The following is a 17,011-nucleotide window of genomic DNA, read 5'->3' as shown; positions in this document are numbered from 1 at the left end:
CAGATGATACTTCAGAATAAGGTTTTCTGCTATAGTACTTTTATTATTATTCTATATTTCCACTGGTTTCTGGTCTCCTTTAACTTCGTTTTTGACTGAGTTGTTGTATTTGTTGTATTGTTTAATGCCATTTTTCAGCACAAGGTAGGCTATACATGGCGGCCAGTATTAATGGTGGAGGAAGAACACGGGGAAAACCCCAGAAAGAACCACCGACCCACGAGAAGCTACTGGCAAGCTTTCTCACATATCCACATTGGCCGAGCCTGAGACTCAAACCCACACAGACAGAGGTGAGATGGCAGTGATCCGTGATGGAGAGCACTTTAGACCACTGAGCCACTCGGGGCCCCTTTTGACTGAGTAGATTGCAGATTAATTATGTAACCTCACAATCCTTTGACAACTTATATTTAAAGTTAGAAACTTAATCAAGCAGATTAATTTCTGTGTCTCATTCGAAAGAAGTTTCTCTTTTAACAACTTCAGTGGCCCATGAACATTGTGTCCAAAAACTAGTTCAAATGGACTAAATCCTAAAGAGCCTTGAACTGATTCCTTAACAGCAAACAACAGTAAATGAACACCTTCGTTCCAATCTTTCCTGGGATCAAAACAGTATGACTGAATCATATTTATCAAAGTATGATGAAAGCCTTTCTAAAACCTCTTGGCTTTCAGGGTGATAGGCAGAAGACTTGAAGAGCAGGATGCCTAATTCATACACAACTCGCTGGAAAATCTAGACATAAAATTTGACCCTTGATCAGATTGGACAGATTTGGAATGGCCAAATTGAGTATAAATAAAAACTTTATCGCAACTTATACTATTGTTTTAGTTTTAATATTCCTCAGACGAATTGCCTCTAGGAATCTTGCAGATGCACACAGTATGGTCAACAAGTATTGGTTGCCTGACTTGATCTTAGAGAAGAGACCGACACAGTCTACCATTATTCTGCTAAATGGTTTGTCAATTGCAGGAATAGGGTAGGGTGTAGATGACCCTTAGGTATTGTCTGGTTGGTTTTCCTACCATTTGACATGTATGACAAGATCTGTAGTATTTACAAACATATATATTGCAATATGGGTTTGGTACATCACATTATATTGCAATACAGTTTTGGGCTTATCATTGCACCCCTCTGTGTGTGTGTGGTCAGCGTGTGTGTCTGTCCGTGTGTCTGCAAACACTTGTGCATGCAAAGAAGAATAATCACACTAATGTTAATCAACAAAGTAGGAACTTTGTGCTGCTCTAAGTTTTCCTTTTCCCATGACTGTTTAAATGTGTCAGTGATTGTGCATATCAGGTCCACATGGGGACCTCTTATTAATATTACAGTGTGTTGGAACCAGAGATTTAACTCACATCAAAAGGTGCAAATTGAGTTTGACATCACTGCACTATTTATGCTGTTTGAGAATATATATATATATATATGTTTGATTCTCAGTAGGGGATAAATTCGTATTCACTAACCTGTATAATACTATTTCTCCATGTAATTCACAGCATGTTAACACCTATCCTGCAATATTTTCCCCAGTTCCTTCTGTGTTTGGTGTATATTTGTAACTTACTATAATGTCTTCTATATGCCTTGATTTCTGTCAGAGGAATCTGGAATTACTATGATTAGAGGAGAGTTAATTACTGGACCATGAAGTGAGTGTGTCTGATTGCATGAGTGCCTTTATTCTCAGCCAAGTTCCATCATGTTTTGGTGTTATGCATTAGGGATTTCCGCATGCAGGCAAGATGATAAGTGCTGTAATTTATGACAGTTTTTGTGAAGGGCTGCAGGTCAGTTTAACAGTTACTGTATGTTGTTGCTATTCTGTAACTCTAAAATATGGAAATGATAAAATCACGCATAAGTTTATCCCCAGTTTGCTAAATTTTCATCAAATGGAAATATTACAGTTAATGGCAAAACCATAATACTGGCACATGTCTTTATAAAGAGTTGAGTCAGTCTCCTTCGTTTGCTGCATGCCACTGGGAGAACAGTCTTGTGTCTTAATTTTACTATTATTATTTGGCTGTTTATGTGTCTTAATTTTACTATTATTATTTGGCTGTTTATGTGTCTTAATTTTGCTATTATTATTTGGCTGTTTATGTGTCTTAATTTTACTATTATTATTTGGCTGTTTATGTGTCTTAATTTTTGCTATTATTATTTGGCTGTTTATGTGCACATTTTTTAAATCATCATCTAAATAAGAAAGCAAAAATTTAAGACAAACTTTACTTTGTTTAGGAAAAATTACATAGATTTGTTTTAATGTTTTGAAATACTTGTAAGTAACAACTGTTGCATGCAATGAAAGCAAGTCAGTCTTTAATGGAATGTGAAAAACAATTCTTTGTTTCTTCAGCTTATTGCTGACCAAGGCTAAGCTGGAGGAGATAGTGTACTGCCCAGAAGAGGCTCTGAACACATGTAAAAAGATGCTGAAAATCTGGAAAGACTTTCAGGAAATAGACTCAGATGAGTAAGTTACTGATTTGGGTTTCATTATAAAGTATGATCAATGAAGAAAAAAATAGACACAGACATACTGTCATAGTTTGTTCCCACATACCAAGGTCTATGCTGTTCATATTCTGCTAATGATCTTATGCATATAAAGTACAGACACTATTGTGCCAGCACATTGTGTCACAGCTATGCACATAAAGTACAGACACTCATGTTCCAGCACATTGTGTCACAGCTATGCACATACAAGTACAGACACTCATGTGCCAGCACATTGTGTCACAGCTATGCATATAAAGTACAGACACTCATGTGCCAGCATATTGTGTCACAGCTATGCACATAAAGTACAGACACTCATGTGCCAGCACATTGTGTCACAGCTATGCACATAAAGTACACACTTGTGCCAGCACATTGTGTCACAGCTATGCATATAAAGTACAGACACTCATGTAAAAGCAAAGACACTCATGTGCCAGCACATTGTCACAGCTATGCATATAAAGTACAGACACTCATGTGTCAGCACCTTGTGTCACAGCTATCCACATAAAGTATACACATTGTGCCAGCACATTGTGTCACATCTATGCATAAAAAGTACAGACACTCATGTGCCAGCACATGTGTCACAGCTATGCATATAAAGTACAGACACTCATGTAAAAGCAAAGACACTCATGTGCCAGCACATTGTGTCACAGCTATGCATATAAAGAACGTACACTCCAGTGCCAGCAAATTTTGTCACAGCTATACATATAAAGTACATACATTCCTATGCCAGCACATTATGTCACAGCTATGGATGTAAAGTACATACATTTTGTATCACAGCAGATTAGGATCAAAACCAGCCAACTTGTTTTATCTGCTGTTTATATTATAGGGTGTAGCTTTAAAAATTGCTTATCTGACCCACTCCCTGGAGAAAGTTGCACATGTCTGATCTAAACTTTGCAAAAGTTTGTATTTTCTTCATAACATTCATTGTCATAATTTTAACATCAGCGAAGTTTTCTAGCGGTTTTTGATTTTAGTTATTCCCTTGTCTCCAAATCAAATATGCAACTGATTGCTGTATTCAGTTTATATGAAGACCAGATATGAAGACAATGACATCACTAAAAGATAAAAGCAACCTGACAGTTAACTTTTGTATCATTCTAAGGCAGATAGAATTTTAATGTCTAACTTGATTGAACAAATCTGTTAGCTTGGTGTTATATATTTGTTAGGTCATTAAGTCACCTTTGTGAAGAAAAATAACTTATTCTCAGGCCTGCAGGATTTTCTCCAGGATTCAATTTTGCATGAATTCCACCTGAATTTAAGGATGTCTGCCCTTCCCACAAAACTGAACAAGCACTCAAAAATCACATAGTCATTTTGCTGTGATCGTGACAAAACCAGTAATATTAATATTAACAAAGCTAAATTGTATCATGCAAGTGCTTAACTTATAGATCAGCTACTATAATCAAGCACTTATTAAGTGACTTATTACAATTTAGTAAGAAGATGCTTTCATTCATTATTTAGTTATTAAAAGTATTTTACCCACTGCACATGAAGAGGTTGTATAATGGCAGTATTGTGGTTTTCTTTAAATTGGTAATTTCTTTGTTCTTATAGGCAGTTCGATTGCATATGACATTGTGTCATTGTCATAACACATGATTACTGCCACGGTGCTAATAATGAAGATGAAACACTATTTTATCTTGTTTCATTTATTTATTCCACATTTGTGTTGTTGTAGAGGTATACTGATACAGCTCTCACATCAAAACTGCCCCCGCCTCTTTAATATTGAATATGCCCCTTCCAAAATGGCCATTGAGGGAATTACCCATCATTGTCTAATTCCTGGAGAAAAATAACTGAGCCTGCTTTGGAAGCATGCCATTAGCAATCACTTCGCCATCCATGTTCATATTCATATTTGTATCAATCCATCCACACTCTGTATCCATCTCAGTGTTATCTTTTTAAATTAAGTTCATTGCTAAAGTTTTACTTTACTTTAATGTTTGTCTTTTCTAGCTAATTAAAAGGTAAGCCTGACAAAAGAGTGGCCTTATGTTATCTCACCTGGCTGTGCTTCCATGTGAACTTATTGTATGGTCCTTTATGCATTGTTTGCACAGAGCATAACGACATTAATGCCTTTTAAGTTTATACAGATATTGACTATCCACCATCAGATATGGCCGTAATATTCAAAATATATAAACCCAGTAGCAATTTCTTCTTCAAAACCACTCAAAACATTTGGATCAAATTTGACATCATCTGTGCATGAAGACCTTTCCGATTTGTATGAAAGATGTCAGGCCACAACCAAATATGGCCACCGTTACCAAAAATAGAAATAATGGTTCAGTGCTATTTTCAGCTTCTTCAGAAGTCACCAGTTGTATTTCAACCAAATGTGACACAGGCATACATGTGAACCTCCCTCATGGGAGGGTTTTTCTCCCATGTTTAGGGCTGTCTCCCATCCCTCACTGGAATCTCCTGCATACACAAAGTTATTCTGCACACCCAGGTAGATTTGAACAAGAATAGCCCTTTTTTTAAAAACTTTAAAAAATGTAGAGGAGTTAATTTTGATCATCCTCATAAAGTAATACACTATGTCATATAATTTTTCTATATGATGAGGCTCAGGTCAAATAAAAGTATTTTCCTGCTAAGTTCTTTTCTTTTCTTTTGTGTTTTTTAATTGCAATAAATGATGAATCATTTGCCAATACATGCAACTATCTGTGTACACTTTGTCCCTCCAGGAAGTCCCTGTCATTGATTTTACATCCCATGAAGGTCTCTGAGGCCACAGACAGGTCAACATTTGACAAGAAGAGTCAGGCAAACTTGTTGTTATCAGAACTAACAGACAGGGAGACAGGCAAGTTCTAACTTGTCCCATTAGTGTTATCCATTGAATCTTGTTTGTATGGTCAGTTGAGGAAAAATACAATTTAGGGGAATATGATACATGCCAGGGATGAAACTTTACAAATTATGCCAAAATTTGGTGGTGATCATTGATGCATGGAGGTGCTTAGACACAGACCACCTGCATGATTATGGTTATATTTAACTTTTTGACCAATGCAAGCCATTTGAGCAAAATTACGCCCACTTTTTCTAATTTTTAGGTAATATCAGACTTGCCCACAACAGTAAATCTCAAAAGCAACACATGCAATATTGATATGTAACTTCATGTCTGCCAGTCTGCAGAAATGCGTCAGAAAAATTTTCAGATCATAAATTAGGGAGTGTACTTAATGTCTTAAAACATTTAAGCATCAAAATAAATTTTCATTATTTTCAGCCAATTTTAAAGTAGCTTTGACTTCAGTATTGGCCATTTGATGATTCTTTTTTTACAAGGGCATCATATGAAATAATTTTAATGGGGGGGACAATAATGAGCATAAGTGCCACCAGTAAAAAGAAATTTAGTGTCAAGTGCTAAATCAAAGATGTTTTTGAGCTTGAAGGCAAATCTTGAGAGTTTAGTTTCTGGCAAGTCTTTTCTCAGAAACTGGAACTTGTTTGATCATTATTTTTCCATTTTCAGTTACCAAACAAGAGTCTATTACATATATGCCAATACTAATGATTTGACTACAGGTCTTACTGAAATGATCTTTAAAGTATGGACATACGGAATAGTAGTAATAATGACAAAAATACAATCTTGTTCATGTTTTTATTATAGTGATCTAGATTTCTAATTGGATTCAGTGGAGTTGATCAGGGAACCAGACTAACTTTACAAGGGTACCTCAGATACTTTAAAGTACCCATATTTTTCATGCAAAACACCTGCATGATCAAGCCAATGCTTACAGCATTTTTCTAAAGATGGCATCCAAAAAATGAAAATATGTTGAAGACAAAAGGAACAATAAGCCTCATAAAAAGTTGAAACAATCAGCACAAGTATACGAAGGAATATTCATATTCTTTGGAAAGAAAGCAGGAAAGGGAACAATTGTGTTATAGGCATCATGCCATGGTGATTTGAGTAGGCCTCATGGTGTGAGAAATAATTGTCATTGCCACTCAAAAAAACAAAATAACGAAGATTACATCAAGTTAAGAGATCAAGCAGGAAGCCTTTGAGCTCCATAGGGTTTGGAACTGCAGTTTCTGAAACAGCACTGGATGTAATTATAGTCCTAGTATGCTTCACAAACATTTGTGTTGAATATAATGTTTGCCTTTGCTGAATCACTTTCAGGTCATACTTCTGAACTTTTGAAATACATCTTTTCCATGTCATCAGTGGCAGTACATAATATTTTGTTATAAGTACTACATTGCTGAGAAGGTCTTGTTAGGGTTGGCAGATCTGAGTTACATTACCTTATAAATAAATCATCTAGACTACCCAAATAAATGAGTGGCAGTATCAGATAAATAGATCAAATAAACTATCAAATAATAAATTAGTTATACTACCAAATAAATAAGTTATACATTGCCTCCAAAATGGAGCTATATGAAAACTACAGAAATTTTACATCATTTGACATGTGCTATTTTCTTAGTTAAAACATTTTATTTTGCAAATTTATAACTGGAAAAATTACAAGAGATATAATATAGAAGCTAATGGATTAGAGTGAAAGCCAATGTCTTATAATGTTCTTCTCCTTTTATGATATGAAAATTGTAAATATATAGGAATAAATGGGGGATGATATTAAAGTTTTAATGACAAAAATATTAAATTAATAGTCAAAGTGAAGAATCTTTGGTTAAACAGGTTGAGGATGAATGAGGGAGTAAGTGAAAAATGATAAAGAAAAGAAAAGTTAAAATGACAAAATGTTAATTAAAATTTGCCAAACATTGTGTAGAAAGTTGAGAAAATAGGGAGAGAAGAAAGGGGAGTACTTGTACAGAAATAAATAAATAAAAAGGTATTTCCTTTAACTTCTCAAAATGGTACAGTTCAAATCAGCATGAGCAGTCATGATCATGTTAAAATTCTTATTTATTTATTGTTTTGACATTCTGAGACCTTTTCTTCCATTCTTTAATTTTTTTTACCACCATGTATTGTATTCATAATCATTATATTTTGAGAAAGGATGTGAAGGACCAGTATAAGTTTTATTGTGTGTTATACATTGGCATTAGGTTCTATGAGGGCAGAGTCCATCGCTGCATCACGTATGGAAAAGAACCTGTCAGAAGTGGCATCCTCCGGAAATGGCTTAATCCAATCACAGCCTGAGGCACAGCGAACATGGCGGCTTCTAAATCAGATCTGGCTTTATCTGGGTAAGTAGTATTCATGATTGAAGGGACTTACATGAAGTACATTTCTAATTCCAGAGAATATAACACATTTTCTGATTGGTTGAATATCAGAATTTATGGTAGTAAAGTTTATGATCTATCAGAAATTTTGATGTCATTGTGAAATTATAACTATTCCCGTGAAATAGTTCTATATTACTCAGGGTCAGAAATTCCTTGGAAATGCCCCCTACCTGCCTTACATTGCACCTGTGAAATTATGCTGTATTGTCCAAAATAAGAAACTGCACGAAGATACATTCTTCCTGTCTGACATTGCACCCATTGAAATAGTTATGTATTGTCCCAGGTAAGAAACTGCATTGAGGTGTGCCATGCCTACCTTATATTGCACCCAGGGAAATAGTGTTCATGCACCCTGGAACATAATGCTGTATTGTCTTAGGTAAGAAACTGTATGGAGATGCACCACACCTGCCTTATATTGCACACTGGGAAATAGTGCTCTTGCACCCTGGGAAATAGTGTTTTATTGCCTTATGTAAGAAACTGCAAGGACATGCAATCTGCTTACCCCAACAATGAACCCAGTGAAGTAGTTTTGTATTGTCCAGACAAGAAACTATGCAGGGTTTTTATTAAGAAGCAGCCAGAGGCAAAATTGACATTTCAATTTATTTTTCTGACCAGTTCAGATTGCAAGATTTTTACAGTTCTATGAAATAAACTAAACTTGAAAACAAAACCTTGAAAGAAAAACAAACCAAATTGAGCTTGAAAAAATATGTAGTTCTTGCAATTTATGACTATAAAAATAAAACACTTGTTTTATGGAAATCTAATCAGCATCTGTTGGCAATATTCATTCTCCATTTTGATAAAAACGGAAATTATCAATCAATATAAATATATTTACTTATTTACTTACTTAAAAGAGAACAATTGCCTATTCCAGTACATGACAGAGATTATTGATTGATACAGTATTCATCTATTTTTAGACACACATTTCTACTCATTTATACATGCACTTTGGTGTGATCTGAAGTCAGCAGATTCGTCTGATTATACCATGCAGTTTCATAGTTATTTTCTACCCCAATATTATCATGTTGATAAAGTGATGAGTTTTCTCTCTTAAATGTTTTAGATTCTCCAAGCTAAAATCATCTGTCCTGTAAACCTGGTCAAGTCTGTTTTATTTTGAAACAGTACTCAAACGATTCCTGGAGTTTATATTTTGATTCTGTTGCAGATGAGTTGAATGCTCTATCAATCTTTTATGAGATTTGATAAAGCATGGATCCCAAGAAAACACAAAAGCTGGAAGGCCAATAATCAGTTAAAGACTTTTTATGACTGCTTATTCCAAAGACAGATTTGTAAAGCTATGTATAGTAAACCTACTGCAGTAGTCAATTTAAACAACACAATTTTGAATATTGATATATAAAATCCATCTAGATAAAGGCTATCCCATCCACTCTGTGTAAATTTGTAATTAGAAAGCTTCACAGAGAACTTATACAAAAATATATTGGTTTGGAGTTCAGACAGATCTGACTGACTTTAATGATTATGATGACATCAGTGCAGCAGTTGATCTGGCCATTTAAAGGTTAAGCTTGAAAGGTTTTGGTGATGATGAACAGGATGGGTCAGATTGGTCAGACTGCTGCTGTTGAAATCACCAAATGATAGTATGTGTGTGAGATTTGGATTTTTAACGTAGTTTTACAAAATTTTCTGCAGAGTGACAGTTTATAGTGATGTCTAGTACTGGGGCATCATGCCAGAGACATGTAGCATCATGTCCCGCCCAGTCATATTATCCTGACACCAGGCAGACTAGTCCTAACACTAACCTCTTAATGCTGAGCACCTAATGAGGCAGCTGTCAGTACCATTTTTATAAGTGTTTGGTATGACTCGGCCCGGGTTCAAACCTGCGACTTCCTGCATCTGAGGTGGATGCTCTAACCACTAGGCCACTGGAGCGGTCTCCAAATGATAGAAGCTCAGATTTAATTAATAATCTTGATGTAACATTCAATGTGTTTACTCCTCATTCTGTATGTGTGTGAGCAGTAAAACTCACTCTTTTGGACAGCAGTTGCTTTATCATGTCATGAATATTACAGTAATATACAAAACAGATTCAAGTGACTTTCTTCTTACACAACAGATGAGAGTGGAGATGTATATGTTACAATTATATTAAATAAAAAAAATGAGATTTAATTACTTTGTACCTTGAAATTAAAGTTTCCATAACAAATAAAATGAGTAATTTTTATCCCAAAATGCCTCCCAAATATGCTCAAAATGCAGGCTTTTGAATGGTTTTAATTTTTAAAAAGGGTGGATGAGGATCCCACTAGCAGCTTTGAAACTTTGGCACTTGACAAAATTTGGCCTCTTTAAAATGGTTTCGGGTCACTTCAAATTTTTATTAATGAAAACCCTGTGCATGGATATGCACCCTGACTACCTTACATTGTACCCTGTGGAATATTGTCCCAGGTGAGAAACTGCATGGAGCTTCACTTTGCCTATGTTATATTGCATCCAGGATTGTTCAGGTAAGAAACTGCATGGAGTTGCACCCTACCTACCCTGTGCTGTATTGTCCCAGGTAAGAAACTGTATGAAAATGCATTGACAGTCTTACATTGCACCCTGTGAAATAGTACTTTACTGTCACAGGTAAGAAACTATAAATGCATCCTGTCCGCCTTACATTGTACCATTTTACTGTGAAACCACTGCCCCTTTGGATGTTCAGCCACAGAAGCTCCATGCTGGCTTGGGATTTAGAATAGGCTTGATGTACCATCCAGCATGAAATGAGAGGTGACTAATTGAGACCATCTTTGTGCCCTGGGATGAATCTTGTAATGATGTTTGAGCTGAGGTCTTGAACTTCTTAAATGATAGGAGTTTATTTCAAAAATGGACTTGCTCATTGAAATATTTTATCTTTATGACTTTGTCTCTGTTAATGTATGCCTTTTTTAAACCTGTGCTTACTCTCCACTCTTTAGCCAAGATTGTGTAGATGTGCTGTTAAACCCAATTATATATTAGCCAAAAAACTTTATGTTGATTTTCTTTAAACAGATTAACATTTCATTTATGTTTTCTGTACACAGCTTGCATTTCTGACCTGTTAAAACCAAAATGTATTCAATAATCACAACAGTCACCTCTTCAGAGCCTGTTTTAATCTCAAGCAGCCTTAGTAAACATTAATTATCATGCTTCTCTCAAAGTTTCATAATTTCAGATAAAACAGTATTATATAGGTTACAAAAAGACATATGAGGTCATGAGCTAAATGCAAAATGTTAACCTAAACCAGAAAAATTAGAAATATAGGTCACAGTGACCTTTTTAATGATGTTTGGTACCAATAGAGATGCACACATGCATAGTCATCTAGTTTAATGATGTTAGATTGAAAAGTGCCTAACAAATAAAATTGAGTGCAGAATTTACCCAGCCAGTAAAACATGAAATACAAGTCACAGTAACATTGTTGTGATGAAGGTGCATTACTTGTCAAGAAACTTCCTCTCATCATGTTGCATGATTCCAGTTATAACAGTATCTATACAAAGTGCAAAAAAAATCCAACTGAACTAGATGCAAAAACATAACCAAAAATATACAGGAGGTTGACCTTGGAATGTTCTTTTTCTGGATGTAACTGATACAACTGATAACAGGATGGGATCAGTATATATATATATATATATATATATATATATATATATATATATATATATATATATATATATATATATATATCTCTTTTTGTCTCTTATGAATTGCCAATTAATTAATTTATTTTTTTAATATTAGTGTTTTGGCCATTTTCTTCCAGCTGAACTATATTTGAGTCTGGACAAGATGGAAGAAGCAGAAGCATGTGTGTCTGAAACTGCAAATCTTTTCCCACTATCACATCAAGTGGCCTACATTGTAAGTAGATATAATTTTCTTGTCAGTGAGAAAACTGGTAATATCTTGTATCTGTTATTTGCACATACTTTTTCTATTGCCAGCCTTTTTTTCAGATAAAATGTTTTATCTGCAAAGTAGTAATTTATATAACATTGAAATCAGCTTTAGTTTTAACCACATGTAGCAAAAATACTATTTGAACTTAGTCCTAATTCACCTTCCATTGAATACATTCCCCATTCACATCAACATTAGGAGACAAAATACTGTTTGAACTTAGTCCTAATTCACCTTCCATTGAATACATTCCCCATTCACATCAACATTAGGAGACAAAATACTATTTGAACTTAGTCCTAATTCACCTTCCATTGAATACATTCTCCATTCACATCAACATTAGGAGACAAAATACTATTTGAACTTAGTTCTAATTCACCTTCCATTGAATACATTCCCCATTCACATCAACATTAGGAGACAAAAAACTGCAGTTACATTGAAAGCCAAAATTTCAAAAGTTTCATCTTTCCCATCTATATACAACATGAACAAAGGTTAGAAAACTGTGTTGTCCCATATTATCTCTTCATATCCCCAAAAATAAGCATGATTTATACTGTCTATCAAGAAGTATTCTTTGGATATATCTGCCACAGGTTGTATCATTCATTTTATTTTTGACAGGTATTTGTGCAAAGTTTATGTTGACACCTGAGGGGTTTTATTTTCTTATGTTCTTGTCATTTTAATTAAAACGTGATGAAAAAGCAAGATATTTAAAGTTAGTGAGGATACACACATGATATATACCTCACCTGCACTGAGAGTTCCTCTGTATGTGTTGTCATCACTTCTTATATGTGATCAGTGGTCCTGACGTTAGGAGAGAGGTTAATCCTTCATATAGGGACTCCATTCATATTCATTTTCTGTATTGCCTATTCTCCTAACATTAATGTAATTGAGAAATGTATTCCGTGGAAAAAGCTAATGTTTTCTCAGTAAATTATTTTCATCAAGAACCACCTACGTCATCACATTACTATTAAACCCTCCCTGCAGATGTGCATTCTCATTGTTATACTGCTTAGCTTAAACTGGGGAAACATCCAGTTGATAGCCACCTAGTGGTAGTAATGGGAGGTAATAGTTACAAGTTCCTTCCCACTGTATACATTTTTATGTGTGTTGATGAGAAAGATGACAATTGTTGCCTTTTCTGGAGGGCTTAATTTGAGAGGTATTGGAGTTTGTTCTATAACATTAATGTGATCAGGTAATTATTCATGGGAAAACAGAATTTACTAAAACGGTTATTTCTGTACAATGTCATCCTTTGCCGTCAGAATGATCATCTTTGATCCATTTGAATTCATACACTAACAAAAGTATCCATGAAGATGGAGCAGTAAAAGTCTTTTGTCATTATTCTAAATTTAAGGTTATTCAAACATGTTAAAGAATCAAAGCAGAAGGAAAAGTTAAGTCTGGGTGTTTGTGTGTCTGTGAAATTTTACTAATATTAATGCATTCTGTTGGTCTACTTTCAGAGGGGTAGGGTTCATGAGCATAAACAGAAATACCAGGAGGCCAAAGCATGTTATGAAAATGCCATATCCATTAACCCAAGTCACACAAGCAGCCTCCAACATTTGGTAAGTTCATTCCTAATGAAATATCTGCATAATGAGAATTTCAATTCTTATGTCTTAGCTTTCAGGCATTGTCTTTTTATCTTTCAGTTAGTAGACAGTTACTTTGTGAATTCACAGTTGTTAGTTAATTTGGCCACATTGTTGCCTTATTGAACTCCTCTTAAAATCATGAAAATATGTGAACCAAGAAAGGACAAGGCATTGTTTACATACCTTACATTAATTTCCAGGAAATTTATTGATGTGAATGTTCTCAACATCAAGCAAAATTACACATAGCTTAATACCTGGATAAACTTCCCGGTTCAAAATGTTATAATTGCAGGTGCATCAATTGATAAATGTAGGGAATATTTCCATTGGTCAGAACATAAGCATGTGATCAGACCCAATTGTGTTTATTTCTGTATAAACTCTATGGAGAAGTACTTTACACTAACTTCTTTAAATAGTCACATGCAAAGTAACTAATGTAATCACTGAACAGGAAGGCATAAACTCTGCATGCCTTTAAAACAAAATAAAAATGATGGGTTTATATTTCAAAAATTGAATAAATTGATTTGAAAGAATCAAAAAACACATTGTTGCTGTTTTTCTGAATAAAAATAATTCCTTCAAGTAGATTTGAAAAAGAAAAGCTGGGAAACTCAAAATCTGCCAAGAACATTGGGGATACAGCACTTTCACTGCAGCTGGTTACAAATGAATTTAAGGGATTGGAAGGAAGAGGGTTCAAAAACCAACATTGTGACAATTGGATCCACAGTCCGACCACAGCAATATGCCGACCTTGGGTGGGTGGGAGATCTGCTACACACCCCATCATAACTGTCAGTGTCATTGTCTTACACTGTTTGACTATTGGACCCCCATCACTATAACATGTACCGATAGTCTTAATTTCATCTGTAAGTAGCCCCTGTAGGTAGCCTAAACTGTTAATCAACACAAAAATGTATTCAAAGACTTGAAACTTGGTCACTCTCGTGTCTGGACAACAACAATTTGGCCTTGTCACAATGAACTCATGAGAACATCAAATCCAAGAGTCATTTGTATGTTCAGAATGTTAGATCGCCTACCATTGGTAGAATTATTTTGTTTGATGTTGATGTGGCTACTACGATGCAGATGGAGAATCCCCAGTTCTGTGAATAGTTACATTGCAGATGTCCTTAGCACAATTCATACACTTAAACAGGCTCTATAACTGATAGGAAACATATGAATAATTGCAGTTATAAGAGTTCAACATGTTTTCTGAGTTTATCGTAGTGTAAACTGTTAGTTGCCAACTCAAACAGCACACATAATGCCCTTTGGGCATTATTTGCTGTGTGATTTGGCAATTGACAGTTTATACCAGGATAAACTCAGAAAAAACAAGATTAAACTCTTAAATAATCTGATCTGGTTATACTCATTTATGGATGATCTCAGATTTTTTTCTTGGAATAATTTTAAATCAAGTCTAAAATGTGCTCTCAAAAAATGGGATGGCAACTGACAGTAAGGTTTTTAGTAGCTCTTTGTTAGGCACAGTCCATATTCAACACTTGAATTAGATCATATTCCAGTCTTAAACATAAGCACCTACTTCTATAATGGATTGATGAATGTATCTTGTTGGAAAATCAGTTTTTCATTTAGTTTTGCTGTTCATTCTAATTTGGTGATCGTTCTGTTTTGGTGGTCATTCTATTTTGGTGGTCAATATTAATCATAAGAATACAAATCTGTTCATCCTCTCCTTTCAACAAATTGATAAAAGTTTGCAGAGGGTATACAGTATATAATAAGCTTTTAGCTTTTAGCTTTCAAATTGATCACCTAGATATTGAATTTTTTGTAAGGTGTTTGATAAAGATGAATTTTTTGGGGCCCTCTCCCCCTCCCCCAAAAGATGATCTTTTTCCTTCCCTTCCCCCACCTTATTTATGGAACGGCATTAGAGTTACCTATGTTGGTCCATTACGTCCTGTCACATCTGTTACAAATTTAATTTATAGTCAATAACTTGTGAAGATGAAGGACATCATGAATTGAATTCTAAATTTAATATGAGGTTTTACATTAAAAAAACACAAGGGGTTAAAATGTGATTATTCAGTTTTTTAACACCAAATATTGCCTTTAAATTTCATCAGATTTGGTGTGGAAATCTATATCATATGGACAAATCATTTAAACTCCAATGTCATTATGTGTAGGGGTTTAATCTTTTCATATTTTTTGTTAGCTACAAGTTTTGGTTTGTATTTTTATTTATTTATAGGGAATGGTTCTTCATGAGCTTGACAATGATAAATTAGCTGAAAAGATGCTGAGGGACGCAGTCAATATGGAGCCTACATCTCATCAATGCTGGTAAGAGCACACACACCTCAGATATCCCTGGTTTGGAACAACAACTGGTCAGAATGCAGTTATTTCTTGCATATGACCTCTTTACTGCTATTGTGGCCTCATAAATACGGTACATTTCTTGTCCAGGGCCTCTTTAAAATGTGTAATTGTTGCCCAGGTCCTCTTTATTACCATCTACTTGATGTCCAGGTCCACTTTAATACCATATATTTTTTGTCCAGATCCTCTTTAATACCATGTACTTGTTGTCCAGGTCCTCTTTAATACCATATACTTGTTGCCCAGGTCCTCTTTATTACCATCTATTTGTTGTCCAGGTCCTCTTGAATACCATATATTTTTTGTCCAGGTCCTCTTTAATACCATATACTTGTTACCCAGGGCCTCTTTAATACCATATACTTGTTGTCCAGGTCCTCTTTAATACTATATACTTGTTGCCAAGGGCCTTTTTAATACCATATACTTGTTGCCCAGGGCTTCTTTAATACCATATACTTGTTGCCCAGGGCCTCTTTAATACCATATACTTGTTGCCCAGGGCCTCTTTAATACCATATACTTGTTGCCCAGGGCCTCTTTAATACCATATACTTGTTGCCCAGGGTCTCATTATTACTGTAAATCACAATGGTTAGTGAGCATCAGTTTTTTTAGGATGTTAGCAAGCAGACTGCTTTCACTGTGCTCATGAAAATGTTAAGATGAAAATAATTATTCAGTTTGTTGTTTGATTAGATAACAATAACTGCCATTTGGGACCGATAGTCCTGGGAGTTTTTTTTACTGGGTTAGATATCAGTGACCATGATTTTGCCTGTACAGTGCAACACAAAGGATGCAGTAGCATCAAGTGAGCAGATAGACTTGTACATGTTGTTAAGGAGAGTGTGTGTGTGTGTGTGGTTAGGATTTTTAACGTAGCTTTAACAATTTTTCAGTCATATCACTATGATGTCTGCAGTGTGGCAGTTTATAGTGATGTCTAGCAATGGGACATCATGCCACAGACATATAGCATGATGTCCCACCCAGTCACATTATCCTGACACCAGGCTGACCAGTCCTAACACTAACCTCTTAATGCCGAGTGCCAAGCAAGGCAGCTGTTAGTACCATTTTTAAGCCAGTGTAAGTTATGTTTTTTTCCTCATAATTCACGAAACATTTTGTGGTTTACAATATATGTTCTGAATATATTTTCAAAACATTAGGACATCATGACTATTTGACA

At 35.0% G+C, this 17,011-nt stretch overlaps 1 protein-coding gene across 1 annotated transcript in view; it reads left to right on the top strand.

The window, feature by feature from the left end:
* LOC149808245 (tetratricopeptide repeat protein 7B-like) overlaps positions 1-17,011 on the top strand; it is a 62,837-nt gene that overhangs the window by 45,582 nt on the left and 244 nt on the right. The window contains exons 14-19 of the mRNA XM_089975360.1: positions 2,391-2,507; positions 5,290-5,408; positions 7,661-7,804; positions 11,670-11,767; positions 13,303-13,407; positions 15,686-15,777. Of these exons, the coding sequence (XP_089831486.1) occupies positions 2,391-2,507; positions 5,290-5,408; positions 7,661-7,804; positions 11,670-11,767; positions 13,303-13,407; positions 15,686-15,777 (675 nt within the window). The remainder of the gene's footprint in view (positions 1-2,390; positions 2,508-5,289; positions 5,409-7,660; positions 7,805-11,669; positions 11,768-13,302; positions 13,408-15,685; positions 15,778-17,011) is intronic.

Source organism: Sinohyriopsis cumingii, chromosome 1 (assembly GCF_028554795.1).
Source record: "Sinohyriopsis cumingii isolate HCF-2022 chromosome 1, ASM2855479v2, whole genome shotgun sequence".
Lineage (NCBI taxonomy): Eukaryota > Metazoa > Mollusca > Bivalvia > Unionida > Unionidae > Sinohyriopsis > Sinohyriopsis cumingii.
This window is presented reverse-complemented; position numbering and strand designations above follow the sequence as displayed.